This window comes from Chenopodium album, chromosome 7, assembly GCF_948465745.1.
Source record: "Chenopodium album chromosome 7, dcCheAlbu1.1, whole genome shotgun sequence".
Taxonomy (NCBI): Eukaryota; Viridiplantae; Streptophyta; class Magnoliopsida; order Caryophyllales; family Amaranthaceae; genus Chenopodium; species Chenopodium album.
In genome coordinates this window covers 29,790,265-29,809,735 of record NC_137840.1, presented here as the reverse complement: position 1 = coordinate 29,809,735, position 19,471 = coordinate 29,790,265, and the positions used below count along the sequence as shown (strand labels likewise).

Here is a 19,471-nt window from a genome sequence, read left to right as displayed (position 1 = left end):
TTACCCAAAACAAGAATAATAGTGAAAACCTACCTAACTAACAGATACTCTCCGTAAAGACCATAATGCATTTCCTTGCCATTATGCCAAATTGAACCAAGCATACTAAGAAATATGTGGGCTTTGAGCTTCTTTCCTTTCGTTTACCTTCCTTTCTGGTTATTGAACCAAACAGGCTAATTCCTACAAGGAGGAAATCGGGTAGACTTAAGGACTATAAATAAGCAAGTAACTTTGTCCACCAGCTCACAAGCTGAACTTTGAAATAGTCCAACACAAATAGCAAGAACATAACTTCGCAATGCATTCATGATAATTTCATAGATAAGCTACTGCCTTAATTTTAATTCCCAACACGCAAATAAGCGTAACAACGAAATCCGCACTTCAAACAATATACTCAATTACTCACATCGAACTAAGATAGCTGATATATTTACAAGAGAATTCCATCAAAGCACTATTCGATTCTCACTTCAAAAGCATTTCCACCTGGACCTAGTAAAGATTTAAATACAGAGAACAGCGAACATTTGCGATGGAGAGCTTCGTCAAGGACAGATTCTCCGCAATTGGGAATAATACCCCAATCAGTATGCACCAAGCTTGCCTGTCAAAGGGAATGGTGAAAATCTGCACATTCAGCATGGGAATGAGTTGCAAGTCCAAGTGTTAACTGGAACTGGGAAGTGACAAATCAGATATACTTACCTTTAACAGGAAGACGCGTCCTGCCACAGCATTGTCAAACTTGGCTTCTGATAATAATGTTTCCTACATAATTTTGATATAAAACCAACTCTAGTGTTGTTTACAGGGGTGCAGAATCTATATAGAACCAGCACTTAACAAGCGCCTAATTCAGCAATACCATGATGAGGTTCATCAAATGCAGATTTTGGTGGAATACCAATTTCAGATGTACAAAGTTGTAGTAGCAGCAATATGTGAACTGTTGAAAAGCAAACAATTCCAGTCTCCTTCAACATAACTTCAAAGCAGATGGTAATAACAGGTTCCATCTAGTATAAATGATTATTGCAGGATTGTCAGAGAAGATCATCCAACTCTATAAAATCTCCTTCTACGATGGATACTAAATGCCTAGGACTCGAAGAATTGACCAAGTCAGCGCTGCCAACATGCCCTGGTGATTTCACCTATTAAAACATACATGAAATGTAAGACTATAATGAAACTAAATATAAATTATGATTTGAAAAGGAAAAGGAAAATATAAATCAAAGTTTGTTTTCACAGAATAGTATCCAATCAAGGAGAACTTCCAAGGCAATTAAGCTTGTTTTCACAGAATAGTAGCACCATGGTGGCCATGCCAATTGAAAAGTAGGGAAGTTTAGATCTCAAAGCAAGCAAACACCAAAAATAGGTGGCTCACATTGCAATCCTAAAAAGCCTTTTAAAAGGTTCAAAAGTATAATTGTTATAAATTAAGCAAGTTGAATGACTTAAATCTAGTCTTTTAACCTTTGTTCAAACAACCGGCAAAACTTAAATCTTCACATAATTCTCAAGAGACAAAGAATAAAGGGTGTTTGTGCCATTCATTGAAACCATGTCCACCATTTTAAAAGAAATGCAAATTTTACATAATTTCTCTTGGGAGTCCCCGTTTCCTTTAATAGGAACATGTACCCTAAAACACAAGGGCCTAAAGACTTGAGGCCAGTGGAGGATTTGCATGATTTCCCAAAAATTCCATGTAACCCCATTCGGGTCAACAAGTTATCAGGGACATTCGGGTCGGATATAGGTCGGGTCAATAAGTTATCGGGTCATCTTCAGGTTGGATCGGGTCGTTCGGTTGATTTCGGGCCAACGGATGGGTCGGATATCGGGTCAACACTTCAAGCTGAATTTGGGTCCGGTCCAAATTTTGGGTCAACTTCGGGTCGGGTCACACTCGAGTCGGTTGCTATCTTTGCCTATCAGACCTTGTAATTTCATTTGGTATCGAACATTATGTTATGTTCATGTTATTATTGTACTATTTGTTTTGTCCAGACTAGTAAAATGTGACTTTTATTTCAAGCTATAGTAAGTTTTTTCTTAATCTTATGGACAAACTCTTTAGAATAGTCATTAATTTTCAATCTTTTTACGAATTTTTTATAACTTATAACTTAATAGAGAAAAGGCCGACGAAATCGAGAAAAGTAATACTCAAAATATGTAAATTACTAACACTATTACACATTACAAATTAATAAATAAAAAATTAATTCAGTTTGATTGCGGGTATTTTCTATTTCGGTTTGCTAAGGTCAAGTCTATGGCTTAAATTGATTCTAGTCATTTCAGATATAAGGTAATTTAGTTCGGGTTACTTCGGGCTTCAATTCTATTTTGGTCAATTGATTAAAGTTAAATTAAGGTCGGGTCACTTTGGGTATCGGGTCAACTTCAGGTCGGGTCAACTTCAGGTCGGGCCATTTCAGGTCGGGTCGTTTCGGGTTTTGGGTCAAGGTCGGGTCAATTCCAATTCGGGTCGGTATGGGTCAGTTTTGATTGAGTTCAAGTTTCGGGTCACTGTTTACGGGTCAAATTCGGATCACATGTAGGGTTATTCTGGTGGGGTCATTGGGTCTAGGATTGCCAGGTCTAGCTAAATCAACTAGTCCTGATTTCAAAATCCAAGGAATCTACTATAGGTATGCAGTTAACTAGTTTCCTTTTTATAAGGTTCAGGTATGATTATTCTATAGCTTTGAATGGACAGAACAAGCAAGCAATTGATCAACACTTCACTGGTATTGAATAGCATTTTGATGTATTAATGGATGGATGTCCTCCAATTTGACTTAACATGCACAATTTGCACATTAGGGTTTTTATCAAGTTGGGGACCTGGATCAAGGAGTTCAAATCAAAGCATTACCTCTAATAAACAATGGTTAGATTCTTACTAATTTCACCTAAACTTCCAAACAAAACGGCTGAAGGAAAAGGTGTCAAAGGAATTGCATGATGTCATCACATTCATGAACTTTGATATGGATTGAAGGTATCTCCGCTCAAAGTGTATTTGAGTATGCACACTTGGCAACTCCCACATAGTTGTACTTTTACAAGCTAAGCAAGTGCGCCATTATGACAATACCTAGATAATCCCAACCCACAAGCATTCACCCAAAAGTACTTTTAATGCCTTTACCAAATATCATACCTAAATAGACAAGAACGGTAATCTTCCAACATCTAAAATCTCAACACAAATTTACAACTAATTTTCTGATGGTAAATAAAAACAAAGTTCCCAACCAATGAAAGCTTCTGTGTATCATATAAACAAGTGAAATAACACCAATATTAATAGATTTTGCAGCCAATTGTATCGCTACTACGAGAGACAGGTAATCAGGCTATTCAGGTTTAAATTTTGGTGGAGTGGTGGTATTAAGAATAAACATGATTATGAGAATAGATAAGCAAACCACACCTCATCTGCAAAGGTTGTTCAAGAGGGGCGTCAAAACAATCATAAGCTCATAGCTAAACTAGGTAAGCAAAAGTTTTAATGGTTCGTCACTGAAACCGATCGAAAGAGAAAAAAAAAATTGACACTATAATTAAGGAAAAATCCAGTACCTAATATAAGACTTTCAAGTGCCCAAAAATATTCACACAGACTTAACAAACCCTTTTAATACTCTCTCCCCATTACATTGTTCTCTCTTCTCACTGATTTATGAGTGTCCTCTTTTTGATGCTCTTCCTCACCTTCAGGATTCATAACAAACCTCATTATTGTGTACTATCCTTGATACCTATCCCTTCCCTTCTTGCATATGTGTATCTAATTTGAGGTGTGGGATGAGCAGGCTGATCCTGTCGGTGATATGGAACTCAGGCCCATATGGTTAAACCAACTCCTTCATGATTATACACCTAACATAGCAGTAAAATGGTAATTTATTCAGATAAAGTGCGCAAACTTGGTTAATATTAACCCTATGATGAAATCCATCGTGATTTCATCTTGTACGTGGGCTGGGAGGGGAGGGGCAAGGACTGAAGAAGGCTAGTAGGTTAAAAAAGCTTGAATTTGTTGTGCCACTTCTTTCCTTATAGACCCAAAACCATTCAAAAACTAAACGTTAATATGTCTTCAATTTCCTACAGAGAAACACTGCCGGGAGAGTCATATTACTAGCTCAAAGTGACTACCACCATCAACCCTTCCTTCATAAAAAACAACTCTTCCTCTACAAGTGAATCATGATGCGATGCACTTTCTTCCAAAGTCTATGTGATCATATATTTGTGCGAAGATATCTAGAAAAACACAGCTTGAATATGCTCAAAAGAAACACCACAAATGGATTCGATGGACACTAACTACGTAGCTATTGTTTCTCAATAAAGCATCTACCACTTTATTGAATCTCTCTTGGTTGAACTATATGCCAATTCAAATTCAAATCCTATAACCTTGCTATCCCATTATTGATAATCCAAACCCGCTCCTCTGATTATTCCATGACAGAATGTTAAGCTTCATTTATATCATTGTGAATGAGGATTTTCCTCTTGCCGTGCCAGAAATTGTTCACCAACAAAAATTATCATAGCCAGCAACAACCAATTGCTCAATTGATTCACCACTTGTGAGTTGCAACACGCGTGAAATAAGATTTTCTATCATTAGGGCTTTTTAGGGTTGTAATAATAATTGAGAATGTGATATGGATTAATATGGGTTTAGGGTTTGTCATCAACTCGATTACGAAGGTCTCTACTTAGAAAAATGCGAACACTTCAAAAATCACTGCTCGCGTCAAGTCGGAAGTGGTGGAGTGTGAGCTATGCCAAATATGCAAAATGGTTATGATTTTGATTGTAAAAGTTCTGTTATTTTGTCTAAAGCTTTGGTTCACAAATCTTTATAACTATTATAGATGTTGTATGGCTATTTATTAATGAAAATATTAAGGAAATTTTGCAAAAAACCATCTTTTAAATCTTGTTCTTTTGCATATAACTACCTTGTAAGAAAAATGTTGCAAAAGAGCACCAATTTAAGAAATTTTGTTGCAATTTACCACCAATTCAATGTAAAACAATTGATAAATTTGGTTTAAAAAGTGGTAATTTGCAACAAAATTTTTAAAATTGGTGGTCTTTTTGCAACATTTTTTGTAAAAGGTGATTATATGCAAAAATAAAAAAGATTTAAAAGGTGGTTTTTTGCAAAATTTTCTAATATTAATATTCTTCTTCCTCTAAAAAATTTTTTTAAAAAAAACTCGGAATTAAATTAAAGTTATTATGCAATTAACTGAGTGTCTTTGCCCAGATTAGCTTCTTAAAGACAATCAAGGATGAAATAATGAAAAAAAAAAGGTTTTTTTTAAAAAATAAAAAATAAAATTAGACTAAAATTTACTTCCTCACATTTATACATGAAGCAGCATAGGCAATTCGCCTTGCCCTTGGTTGAGGCAGCCTGAAGCAAATTCTTTTGTCGCCTTTTAGAATATATTGTACCCACAAGGTCAAGGCATTTTGACTTCCGCCTTGACTTGCTTGGCACCTAGGCACGCCCAAAACACACTTTTTGAAACGAAGTAATATTCATGAATATTTTTGCTCAAACTACATTAAAAAAAAAAGCTTTCACTTTGCAAAAAACACATTAAAAAACCTTACATGAAAAGAGAACATCAAATTGTTTACCACATCCCAGACATGTTACTTAACAAATTAATAAACATGTTAAGAAATTGAACTCAAGGTTAAGAAAGTTCACCGGAATGTTGGGTTCTGTCTCTTCCATCAATTTTGTTGGCTGACCCGCAATCTTACCATTTACATAGTAGAAGCCATGTGCTTTATCTTCATCCAAGACAGAAACAGTGCTTGAATCATGCTGAATACCAATATGACGTACAGTTGCAATGCTTTCTTCAGCACACGAACTTAAGGCATGCTCTGAAATGCTGTTTCGACCACGTGATTTGACAAACACTCGGCACACAACAAACGAGGCCTGCAAAAAATGTAATATGATTAAGATAGCACAAGTTAAGCAGTTCAATCTTACACCGGTAAGAGGGGAGGTTTGTATAGCTTGTATTATTAAGTTCTAGTTGTTAAACTATTTTAATTAAGTTGTTTACTACCTCCGTTTCATATTATTTGCAACGATTTTTCCTCTCTACTTTATGTCAAATTGTTGCAAATAATATGAAACAGAGGTAGTATTTACCTTGTCTAATCTCATCATGAACGTGTGTTTCAAAGGAGAATATTACAAGTTAAAAAGAAAAGCAAAGTACGACAGAAGAAATTCAAAATACAGCATTGATCATCAAAACAAGTAGACTTTTTCAAGCTCGAGGAATAATATAATATAACTAATACATTTGGGTAAAGCTATCAACACACAAATATTTATAAAAATTAATAAAAAAATCTTTTTAGTAACATATTCTTTAAGATATTTTTCTTTGAATCATACAAATGCCTTTTTACTAAAAAAAAGAGTTCTACCTACACACATAAATTATATGACACTACTTAAACTCAACACTTACCAATTAACGATAGCATTTCCATGCATAACCTGATTATCCATCCAGATTACTGCTAGCAATAAAAACTCATTAAGAAATTCTTAGTCATTAAATGATATTAGTCAATATGCAGCCACGTACTATTTACCTCATTATGAAACTAATAAAGACCTCTCTCAAAAACCTTTCATAGTGAAAATAAAACCCAAATGCCTCAGTTTCATACTATGAATGGTTAACATCACGATTTCAAATTGGTGGCAAGAGCAAAATTAAAAAATGTCACACAATTACTGATACCTGTTTGCTTGCCTGAAAGCCTCTTAATAATTCACATTTCAGTGAAAATACCAATGCATGCGTGCAATAACCCTAAGAACTGTATTCCAATACACAGCCCTTGTTATGTTTAATTCATTCGTATTAGTTCAAGCTCTAATTTTTTATTTTTTATTTTTTATTTTATATTTAATGGAGCCTAAATAAGCTGAAACTTCATTCCATTCTTCTCTCAACTTCTAGACTCTCGCTACCACACTCCCATATTCTCTTTTGCTCTCTTGATGTTCACTGAACAAAGATCCCAAATTCAAAATAGTTGTTTAAGGCACAAGATAACTCTTGATTCTCTCCCATCAATTGCCAAAATTCAAAATGCATTAAGAAAAATGCATCAAAATAATGCATGCAGTACAAGCCATCTAAATCAACAACTTTACACCATGAATAAGCACATTAATACAATCTACACATATTTAAAATAGTTTAGATGCTTGTGATTACAAGACTATTAACTACCATAACGTACTGATGAATAATCTAGCGATGAAGATGCCTAGAAAATCTACCACAGTTTCTGTTACTTCAACAATGTTTGGACTTTCGACTAAGAAGCTTGAGTTAACTCTTAATCTAGAGCATCACAATGACTAGACCCTAACTTCTGTATCATATCTGGCATATTCCGATTCTATCTCCATTCTAAACCACAGCCACAAGGATTCTGGCACCAAATATAACCATTTTATAACATTATATAATATGCAATGTACAAATATTTCAAATCAGTGTTTAATTTTTCTCTTCGGCTATTGTACAAACCTGCTCTCTTAATCTCTCCTCAACTGCTTAAAAATATCAAATGTAAATATATTTCCCTTTGCTCTCTCTTTCTTCTTCTATAATATGCATATAAATATATGTAAAAATAAAAACCGGAGCCATAATATTCATCCCAAAGAAAGAACACTTTCTATCATTGGAAGCTCTTCTAGAAACCAAGTCTCTTAGATCACTTGAAATCCTTATATCAAGGTTGTAAGAGCAAGTCAACACTTCTAAATGCATGGTAGATTCCATTGCTTAATAAAATGGTAAGGTGTCTGACTTGGATTTGGTATACGTTTAATTTTGCTAGGAATTAGCTCTCAAACAGTAAGCAAGCAAGCTAATTAGATAGAAAAGGATAGCTAAGAGAGATAAGTTGTATTATCAAACTGATTGTTCAACAATATGCTATGGATAGTGTATGCAAGGAGGCGCAAGCAACAAAATCAAGGCCAGCCAATGCTGTAGCAAAAAGACAAACAAGGATGATTTCCCACTATGAGGTGTGGTGAAAAGAGCTGTTGTCTTTCTGTCACAAAAGGACAAAGTTGGGGAATGCTAGGGTTTTGGGAGCAGGGCAAAATCAGAGTATAAATAGACAGTGCTTTTTATGTTGAATGAAGTAATTTTGTAGTCGTAGAATAGCAGTAGTAGTAGAGTAGCCTCCAAGGTAGAAGCTTTTCTCCATTGTCATTGTTATTTACAGTGCATCTAAATCAGAGATCCCAACTTTAGCCCACATTCCTCTGTTGCTCTGTTTCTTTATTTGTGTTATTGTGAAATCTGGTAGTCCATAGCAATTGGTATCAGAGCGATACGATCATGGTGACCCCTACTCTGTCTCAACGTGCTGATGCGGTGGACGAGAAGATAGGAGAAGTCGAGACGAGGTTGCAAACTATTGAGCAGAAATTTGAGTTACAGGAAACTCACCTCAAAACCATTGCAGAGAAGCTCGGCGCTCAGGAAGCCACCATTGAGAGAGCGGTGCAAGCAGCGGTGGCCGGTGTACTGGAGGTGGAGCGGAAACGAACTGAGGATGTCCTGGCTAGAACCACCACAAGGCTAGAGGAGAGGATCGACCGTTTCAGAGCCGAGCAAGAACGATTGGCGGTGCTGGAGAAGGAAAACAACCTGAAATTTCGGGAAGAGATGAAGAAGGCTACAGCTGGTGGTCAGGGAACACGACCGCCGCCGATCATTCAACATGTACCCATCAACGTCGAGGCCGAAAGTAGTCATAACCAAGGTCATGGTGAGAACGAGGTGCGTTCTCCGATAAGGAGAGGCCGTAGAGGCGGTGGTAATGGGGAGGACGAGCCATTCGAGTTTCGTCACTGGCCTAGGGGCGTGCGACGCCGCCAGAGATAATCGCGGCCACTGGAAGCATCGGAAGTTAGATATGCCGGTGTTCGTGGGGGTTGACCCAGACAATTGGATCTTGAGAGCGGAGATGTTCTTCGACTTCTACCAACTGTCGGAGAAGGAGAAGTTGGAAGCAGCGATAGTGGCCATGGACGGCACCGCCTTGAAGTGGTTTCAGGAGAAAAAGCGGCGTCCGTTTGTGGGGTGGATGGATTTGAAGCAACGGGTACTTTATGAGTTTCGACCATCCCATTCGGGTTCGCTGTACGAACAATGGTTGGCTGTGAGTCAAGATGGAGGTTCAGTGGAGGAGTATAGAAGGAGATATATAGAGAAGGCGGCGCAGTTGGAGGGGATTCCCGAGGCTGTGATGATCGATCCCTTGCTCTGAGATTGGTGGCGAAAATGGCAATTCCGGTGGCTAGAGGGGGGGAATTCGCTGTAGCTCTAGGGAATGGGGAGTTGGTAAAAGGACAGGGGGTGTGTAAAGGCGTGGAAGTGAAACTGGAAGGAGGCGTTTCGGTGGTAGAAGACTTTTTACCACTCGAATTGGGTAACGCGGACTTAATACTGGGAGTGCAGTGGCTGGAGAAATTAGGGTCGGTGACAACCAATTGGAAGACACATATAATGAAATTTTGGGTGAAGGGATTGCCGGTAACCATCAAGGACGATCCTTCCCTCGAAAAGACTCAAGTGTCCCTTAAAGCAATGGTTCGAACACTCAGCAAAGAGGGGCAAGGAATTTTGATAGAATTGAGTAAAATGGAGAAGGCAGGAGCAAGGGTGCAGATTGAGGGGAACGAAGGGAAGGAAGCACCAGAATTTTTGGCAGAACTGTTACAAGAATATAGCGGGGTGTTTGAGATGCCAGAAGGTTTACCCCCAAAAAGAGATCATGAGCACTCGATTGTGCTAAAAGGTGGCAGCGATCCGGTCAGCGTAAGGCCGTATCGTTACCCACAAATTCAGAAGGACAAAATTGAACGATTAATTCATGAGATGTTGCAAGCAGGGATCATCCGACCTTCCACCAGCCCGTAATTTTGGTGAAAAAAAAAGATGGAAGTTGGCGTTTTTGTGTAGATTATAGGGCGTTGAACAAAGAAACCGTACCGGATAAGTTTCCAATACCGGTTATCGATGAGCTACTTGATGAGCTTCATGGGGCAAGGTGGTTTTCCAAGTTGGATTTGAAATCCGGGTATCACCAAATAAGGGTGAAACCGGAAGATGTGCACAAAACAGCTTTTCGTACCCACGAAGGGCATTACGAATTCCTCGTAATGCCTTTTGGCTTGACTAACGCTCCGGCCACCTTTCAATCCCTAATGAACGAGGTTTTCAAGCCATACTTGAGGAAGTTCGTATTAGTCTTTTTTGACGATATTCTTGTGTATAGTAGAGAGGAGGGCGAGCACAAGGAACACGTGAGGGTTGTCTTGGACACTTTGGCAAAACATAGCTTGTATGCAAATTGGAAGAAATGTGAGTTTGGGAAGCGGGAGGTGGCATATTTAGGACATGTGATTTCGGAGAGAGGGGTGTCCATGGATATGGAGAAGGTGAAGGCGATGGTTGAGTGGGAAGAGCCGAAGAGTTTGAAGGAATTACGGGGGTTCTTGGGTCTCACCGGGTACTATAGGAAATTTGTAGCGCACTATGCTCAAATCGCAGCCCCGTTAACTTCTCAGCTCAAGAAGGATTGCTTTGGGTGGAATACCGAGGCTGCCCATGCCTTTAAGCAACTCAAGACTGCCATGACAACAGCCCCTATTCTCGCAATGCCAAATTTCGAGCTTGAGTTCATAATCGAAACCGATGCTTCGGGGTATGGTTTGGGAGCGGTGATGATGCAAGGAGGGAAACCCGTGGCATATTTCAGCAAGTTGCTTGGGGTTAGGAATTAGGCGAAATCGATTTATGAGAAGGAGTTAATGGCTATTAGTTTAGCCGTGATGAAGTGGAGACATTATCTCCTTGGCAGGAAGTTCATCATTCGTACTGATCAGCAGAGCTTGAGGTTTTTAACTCAGCAAAGAGAGGTGGGGAGTGAGTACCAGAAGTAGATGCGCAAATTAATGGGCATGGACTTCGAAATTCAGTACAAACCCGGATCTTCAAATAGAGTTGTTGATGCCTTATCGCGTAAAGGAGGGGGAGTCATTCAATTTGGGGCTCTAATGTCGTCACAAAGAATGGATTGGGCTGAATTAGAGCAAGAAATAGCCCATGACCCGTGGCTACTGGAGATTAGGAAGAGGTTGGAGGAAAAGCACGAGGGATGTAAAGGTTTCTCTGTGGCTGGGGAAAGGGTACTGTACAAGGGGAGAGTTGTGGTGCCAAAAACTTCCAAATTCATTCCGAAGTTATTGCAAGAATATCACGATACCCTAACTGCAGGGCATGATGGTGAGGTAAAAACATACCTTCGGTTGGCCGCGGACTGGTTTTGGTCAGGGATGCGCAAAAGAGTGGGTGAGTATGTGAGTCAATGTGAGGTTTGCCAGAAGAACAAGACCTGACCTCTCATCAAGGGGCAGCAAGCAGCCACTGCCAGTACCCGAGGCTATTTGGGACGACCTTTCTATGGATTTTATAGAGGGTCTACCTCTATCCAAGGGGGTGAATGTGATCTTGGTGATCGTGGACAGGTTATCTAAGTACAGCCATTTCTTCGGGCTCAAACACCCATTCAATGCCTTGAAAGTGGCTGACATCTTCATTACTGGGGTGGTTCGTTTACATGGATTCCCTTCTACAATTGTATCCGATCGTGATAAGGTATTTATGAGTAATTTTTGGGAGGAGCTTTTCCGTTTACAGGGCACGCATCTCAAACGCAGCACCTCATACCACCCACAGACCGATGGGCAAACGGAGGTTGTTAACAAATGTCTTGAGACTTACCTTCGATGTTTTGTGGCTAGCCAACCCAAGTCTTGGGCACGGTGGCTCCCATGGGCCGAGTATGCCTATAATACTTCTCCACACACCTCAACAAAGATGACACCGTTCAAGGTAGTTTACGGGAGGGATCCACCTAAGATTTGGAGAGTGTCCGAGGGAGCAACAATGGTGAAGAGTTTGGAGGATGGACTAAGGGAGAGAGATCTGATGCTGGAAGAATTGCGCATGAACATCAATCGTGCACAGCAATTAATGAAGGAAAATGAGGATGGTCAGAGAAGAGATATGGAGTTCAAGATAGGGGACTGGGTATACCTCAAATTGCAGCCCTATAGGCAGCAATCATTGGCCAAACGACCATTTGAGAAGCTGGCTGCACGATTTTATGGCCCCTTTGAGGTGTTGCAACGCATTGGGAGGGTGGCTTATCGTCTGAAATTGCCTGAGAACAGCAGGGTGCATTCGGTTTTCCATGTGTCTCAATTGAAGAAGAAGGTAGGAGATGCCCCGGTCAACCCCACGATCCCTGAACAAATCACAGCAGCTGGAGTTGATAGCAGTGCCTGAGAAAGTCTTGGGAGTACGCCAGACAAAGGACAAGGGCAAGCCTAACACTGAAGTCTTGCTCAAATGGCAAGACTTACCTGACTTTGAAGCCACTTGGGAAGATTTTGACAGCATTAATCTTCGATTTCCATCTTTCCACCTTGAGGACAAGGTGAATGTCCGGGAGGGGAGTAATGTTATGGATCGGGCTGAGGCACCTGTAATAGTGTATGCAAGGAGGCGCAAGCAACAAAATCAAGGCCAGCCAATGCTGTAGCAAAAAGACAAACAAGGATGATTTCCCACTATGAGGTGTGGTGAAAAGAGATGTTGTCTTTCTGTCACAAAAGGACAAAGTTGGGGAATGCTAGGGTTTTGGGAGCAGGGCAAAATCAGAGTATAAATAGAGAGAACAATGTAACAGTGCTTTTTATGTTGAATGAAGTAATTTTGTAGCCGTAGAATAGCAGTAGTAGAGTAGCCTCCAAGGTAGAAGCTTTTCTCCATTGTCATTGTTATTTACAGTGCATCTAAATCAGAGATCCCAACTTTAGCCCACATTTCCTCTGTTGCTCTGTTTCTCTATTTGTGTTATTGTGAAATCTGGTAGTCCATAGCACAATACAATGCCTTCTTTCGAGAGGAAGGTGCTCTCCAACAAGTCAATAACAGACTTCTTAACAATATTCAACACGATCATTATTCCTCCTAATGAGGTCTATTTATAGAAAAAGTCTCATAACTATCTCTAACTTATTCCTCAAGACACTACTAATAGGCTATGACTAATGTGCCCCTCCCTATTCCTTGCAATACCCGCCGCCCAAACATTCACCTTGTCCTCAAGGTGGTTTATAATCGGAACTGGATTCCCGGCCTTGGCAACAATGGTCACTAGTGGCAGAAAAATCTGAATAATGCACCAGCATGGTATGAGAGATCATTGAATATTGGGTAGAGTTGGTCTTCGTTGACTTGGGATGAGTTGGTTGTGGGTAGGGAAAATTGCAATGAACAGTCTGGGTGATGACTTTGGATTTTAAAACTGATGTTAGACAGATGGGCCTAAAACTAACAAGCCCAAAACCTGAAGAGTCTAATTTGCAAGTCACCACAAAATATGATAGGTTGGGCTGAAAATGAGAAAGCCCATTCAGTCTCAGGTATCTACTATGTCAGTCTGTGTTGTTTGAAGCACGTGAGCTCTTGTTGAAATCACTTGCAATCTCTTGAAGGTGTATTATTACTATAATACCCTTACTAGCACCTTCTACTATCTTCCTCTCCCAGCTAACACAAGAATCATCAAAGCATCTCCCATTAACTTCTCTTTCTAGGTACTTCTGGAAACCACCGTGAATCCACCTCCATTGCAACTTCCCACCATCAGTTTCACCGCCGGTAAAAAAGCCCAGTCCACCTCCGAACATTATCCCACCACTGGTAAAACCACTAGAAAAATCACCATCCCGTCCTCCAATCATCGAGGGAGACGAATTGATCGTTCCACCGTCTTCTCTTGCGAACCATCAGCCCGGAGCCCGGAGCCCGGAGCCCGGACCACCTCCAGAGCCGCTTGCTCCAGACCCGCCCCTCATGAAGACACCTTCCCTGGCCACCACTAGCGGTGTTCTTACCTCCACGCCCGAGTTCTCCAGCCATAACTCCCTCACTGTTCGCCCAAAGTATCCACCACCCAGCTCGCCGACAATTTCCCTTGGACCTCCACCTGTAAACCCATCCTCGAAATTGCCAAGCCTTCCCCCATATTTTAGTTCCCTTTCACCGTCAATTTTTTCAGGGCCACCCAAAAAATCACCACCACCACTACTACCAAACACGAATTCACTCAGAGAATGTCCAGATCTACTTGTCTTGGCATCCTTAAACCGAACTTCCGATCTCTCTGGTCCTCCAACTGTCATCACCACAACCGCACCACTGCAACAACCACCAAATAAGCTGTCGACAGCAGAGCAAAAGTATTGTTCACAGTTGCTCATCTCCAAATCGGCTGTCTCCTCCATCGTGATTTCTACATCACCGCTTGGAAGGTCAGTGGTGGTTGACTGCTTCTCATCACTGAGTTCACTTCCTTCCTCCTCGAGCCCTTCTCGAATCAGACTTAGCTCCACTCTAATTCGAGAAAAGGCTTCTTCAAATATCTTCTCCAGATTTCTTTGAAAGGTATCAACAATTCTCTTCGTGGATTCCTCCATCCTTTCGGAGAATTGCTCAAGTGATTGTGACCAAATCGGAGCTCCGGCGACTTCCATTCTCTTTTTTTTTTTTCTTTTTTTTTTTAATGGCTGAAAACAGAATTAATTTCAGAGGCTGAATTTACCAGGAATTAGCTCTCAAACAGTAAGCAAGCAAGCTAATTAGATAGAAAAGGATAGCTAAGAGAGATAAGTTGTATTATCAAACTGATTGTTCAACAATACAATGCCTTCTTTCGAGAGGAAGGTGCTCTCCAACAAGTCAATAACAGACTTCTTAACAATATTCAACACGATCATTATTCCTCCTAATGAGGTCTATTTATAGAAAAAGTCTCATAACTAACTCTAACTTATTCCTCAAGACACTACTAATAGGCTATGACTAATGTGCCCCTCCCTCAAATACTGATTCCTTGCAAATTTTTTTATCAATAAAAGAATATAACTTGTGAATCTAAGAACAGCTCAAGGATTGAAGAGAAACTAGACTGAACAAGAATTTTGTGCCACAAAGTGAAGCAACATGTGTAGAAGATAGAGTATATTTGGTACTACTTTACAACAGGGCCAGGAAGATGTAGGCTTGATCCCATAATTTACTGGAGTTACTCACACTGAAGGTCTGGGAGTTGCTTCTCCAAATCATAAAACAGCAGCATAAGAACAGTATGTTCACTCTCGGCCAACTGTTACATAATGAAGAGATTAATCACATGAGAAAAGGGCTCAAAGTGTAGCTTGCAGCTGAATTTTGCAGCTCATGATATTGAAGAAGGTAAGCATAGGTTCAGATACTCAATTAATGAGGGACGATGAGAAACAAAGTAAAGGGAACTAGTACAGAAACAAGGCGATGGATGGGTTTTCCCAATACATTCATTTTAGCTTTTTGCACAACTTATATATGAGCTTTGACACCAATTTCTCATTTATATATTAAACAAACAATAGCATAGTGTTTAATGTTATTAGATTAATCTTAAAGTATATTTTATAAATACGAAGTATTAAAATTTTACAATTATACTATAAGTTTTCTAATTAAAATAATAATCAAGGTTGTGAGTTCAATTGAGTGACAGTCAAATTCATGGATGTATTGAGGAAGTATTACATATATAGATTCCTATCATTTACACAAATGAGGTAAAATATATTATAATAAGAAACACAATAGAATTTCTTAGAATTTCTGTTCTTTGCATCTTCTTAATTTGTTTTAGACGGATACATTTAAAAAGAGTTGTAATGTGCAAATTTAACCTTCATTAAGAACAATTGAAAAAGGATTCAATAACTTTGTATTCTTAATTTATAATGAAATATTTAAGTATATTGCCTGACTGGGCAGTACTTTGAGGGTACAATCTCAAAACATCCAAAATTAAGCAGAATTGCCTATACACTTGGAAACCCTCGCCTTTCAGTAAACTAAGATATTAACACTACTTGAAGCTATTACACAGGAAGCACTTCTAACTATCATACTCAATATATTACAGCTATCCATCAAGCTGCATCTTTGTCTCCAATATTTATCAGTCCTGCTGCAGCAACTATTGCTCAAGTTATTTCGCATAATATCCTTGATTTTCACTTGTTAATCAAGATTACCCAATAAAATGATGAATACATCAACTTTAAGCCTACAATATAGCATCTATGGTAACACCATTCCAAAAACACAAATCACTTGAACAGTTGACCCTACTTCATACTATCATAACAAATAAAAATCATCCTTACATTCTGAATTGAGATTGGAACAAATACACGCATCCTTAACTAAAAAATCAAAACAATGTCACCCAATTTGCAATATCCTTGTTATCTGAAACAGATATAAAGACCCAATTCACTACCTATACTTGCTAACTTAGTCTAAAAGTGCTCCATTGCACTGACTTTGTAGTTCTTGGAGGTGCCTAGCAATTTACTAAATTTAGTAACACTAAGTTAGACCTTCAATGGCCATCATACCCTACAATTTTAATCATTTTTACAATCATAAAACAATAGAATAAATTTAATTTAGTTGCATAAATTTTACAAATTTCACATAATTAAACCTGAAATAAACAAATCCCAAGTAGTAAATAAAAATCAAAAACGAAAAACACAACACATTTTAAAGTCAAACACATAAATCCTAACATAATTGCAGAATTTCACAAAATTAAACCTGAAATAAACCAATCCCAAGTACTAAATTGCAATCAAACCAAAAAAAAAACCCAAAAAAAATCGAAGAACAAACCTTAAAACTGTCGATTAGAGCATACTCATACATGAACCAATCAGTCCGAACAGCAGTTTTACCATTCAATTTCTCCAAATAGAAAATGAAGCATTTCCTCCTCCCCAAAATAACATTACCACCATTACCCATAACATCCCTGACCCTACCTTTCCTCTTCCAATACCCAATCCCAGCTCTTCTATTTCCTCTCTCTTCTTCTTCCCCATTAACCCTCTCAGTGAAGCAATACCAATGCCGCTTCCTTCCGCCGCACCCAAATCTAAAGCATGTCAATTCCGGAAGATCAAAGGGGTTGTAATCATACAAATTGATCTCCTTAATTGCGTCATAATAATCGGCATTCGAAGATGAAGATGAGGATTGCTGAGGCGAATTGAGGTGGTTCTTGTGACCGAGGTAGTACGAAAGGAGCTGCTCCTCCGAAGGGTAGAATCGGCAACCCGGTGGTAATATCGATGGCGACAACGGTGCTTTAGGGGCTTCCATTCATCGGAGATTTGAGAGTATTTTGAGAAACAGTAGCAGCGGAAGGAAGGAGGAATGAGAGTGGGAGTAAGCATGGTTTTTATAGGAGGAGTTTTGTGAATGAAGCGTGATCATCAAGCTTCTTTTTGGTTTTCTCGGTTTTTCTCTCTTAAACTTGGGAGTGTTTCTCCTGTTGACCTTAAGTCAAGATATTACAGCATTTTGACACGTGCCCCTTTTTCAAGCCATCGGTGTAGTTTTACAATTACTGTGAAGCAGTCACCCCTTTAAAAAAAAAAATTGAGCAGTTTCACTGTTCAGTCCATAAATGAACAATTTTTTTATTTTTGTACTCCATTTTTATCTATATCTTCAAAGTAAAAATAAAATGAGGAAAACACAAATGAGCCAAGATCAAACAAGGAAAATTGTATCAACCTCAATTTTTCACTCGCTTACTTACCAACGTAAAATGCTAGAAGAGTTACGTACAACTGACATTCATGGACAAAAAAATGCTACTGACGTGTTAAAAGTAACTGTTATCTAAAGAAAGTGCTCAGAAGAATACAAATTATTCAAGGATTGTACCAAGAACAATGCAATCTAAAACTAAAGAACTAAGCAAGATTCGAATATCAAGCATGTACACCAAGAGCTTACCAATTTGTATGTGAGCATATCACATAAAGTTTTAACATCCCTCTTCTTGGGAGTTAAACCAGCCTGAACTCCGTGTGAGCATATGATATGCTCACATTAAATATGAGCATATTTAATTAATTAGGAAATCCTAGAATATAATTAAAAATATTGATATGATTTATATTCAAGGATTTCCTAATTAATTGATTTATCCACTTGACATAATTAAGAATATAGATATTTTGATTATTGGCAAGTATAATATATGATATTATTATGTGGCAATTTTTCATATACTAGTTGTTGGCCCGCGCGCTTCGCGCGCGTTCCTTCAATTTGGTGATTTCACCTCGATGATTAGTGTGTAATTAGTTGTTGTTTATGTGTTAATGTAATTGGTCGCATTTTGATTGCTGATTTTGTTTTGCTTCGATTGGTTAGCGTATGATGATCACTCTAGCTATACGCAAAATTATTGCTTCAACTAAAATTGGAGCAGTTTATAAGATAATGTCAAAGAAATTTGTTTCAATTATAAGAACTTTGCATAATCCGTAGCTAATGATCCTTTATTTGACTTAACTTTAAGCAGGTTATACTTGCTGAGTTTTCTTTTGCAAAAGAAATATAAGCACTGCACTATCAGGATCAACAAGCATGGCAAATGTAGTGGCTTTAACTTTGCATCAGTGTCGTACTTATAAGATGAACAATTCAAGGAAATTACTGAAGATAGAGGAGCTTGTTAATTAGAGTTTAGGCTATTAATACTTGCAGCATTATCATCAATATCTATTAGCGGAGCTTCAAATAATTTGAAAAACTGTTTGAAGTTCAGCCATTGTTCATAAAACTCAGCAAGTATTAACTTGCATTGTTCATAAAACATAACAAATTATAAACTAATTCAACATAACAAAGTACTTATTCTTTAAAATGGACAATAATTCTAGTAAGTAAGTTTTAGAAGATATATTAGAAAAAAAAAAAAAATTACAACTCAATGTGTTAGTTTTTTTGTTTTTTTTTTTTATCTCGATATTCTAATACCTTGAAATATATTTCAATTTCATATAACATGCAAAACTATATAAGATTACAAATAACTTCAAAAAATAAAATCACAACCATTTTTCCCAAGAGATGTTTGGTAGGAGTAAGCTTCATTCGGTGGAAGTTGACTCCATTTGCTTGACGTAAACGCCGAGCCCATTTGCTTGAGTGCTTTACTCGGGTGTCATTTAGATGTTTAATCGTCAACATATAACAAATGTTTTATATTGACAATACACCTAAATAATGATTGATTATCTCTAATATAAATATGTTGCTCGTGAAGTGAATTTAACCGGCGGCAACATAATTATATTAAAGTTTATTGTTACCATCAACTATGCTGCTGAGTGTAGATCAAC

At 38.4% G+C, this 19,471-nt stretch overlaps 1 protein-coding gene across 1 annotated transcript; it reads right to left on the bottom strand.

The window, feature by feature from the left end:
* Positions 1 to 295: 295 nt before the first annotated feature.
* LOC145638978 (NAC domain-containing protein 72-like) lies at positions 296 to 17,496 on the bottom strand. Its single transcript, XM_081690060.1, has 4 exons — positions 16,944 to 17,496; positions 5,771 to 6,010; positions 712 to 1,160; positions 296 to 633 (listed from the first exon to the last, which is right to left on the bottom strand). The coding sequence occupies exons 1-3, from the start codon at positions 17,430 to 17,432 to the stop codon at positions 1,050 to 1,052; spliced, it is 840 nt and encodes a 279-aa protein (XP_081546186.1). The 5' UTR covers positions 17,433 to 17,496; the 3' UTR covers positions 296 to 633; positions 712 to 1,049.
* Between the last annotated feature and the right edge of the window lie 1,975 nt (positions 17,497 to 19,471).

Bases quoted from the DNA above. Each gene is read 5' to 3' on its own strand.
- LOC145638978 (XM_081690060.1), bottom strand. From the start codon at position 17,432: ATGGAAGCCCCTAAAGCACCGTTGTCGCCATCGATATTACCACCGGGT. The intron at 6,011-16,943 runs GTTTGTTCTTCG...CATTTTTTGCAG, and splicing joins CTCTAATCGACAGTTTTAAG to GCCTCGTTTGTTGTGTGCCG. The intron at 1,161-5,770 runs GTGAACTTTCTT...ATGTTTTAATAG, and splicing joins AGACAGAACCCAACATTCCG to GTGAAATCACCAGGGCATGT.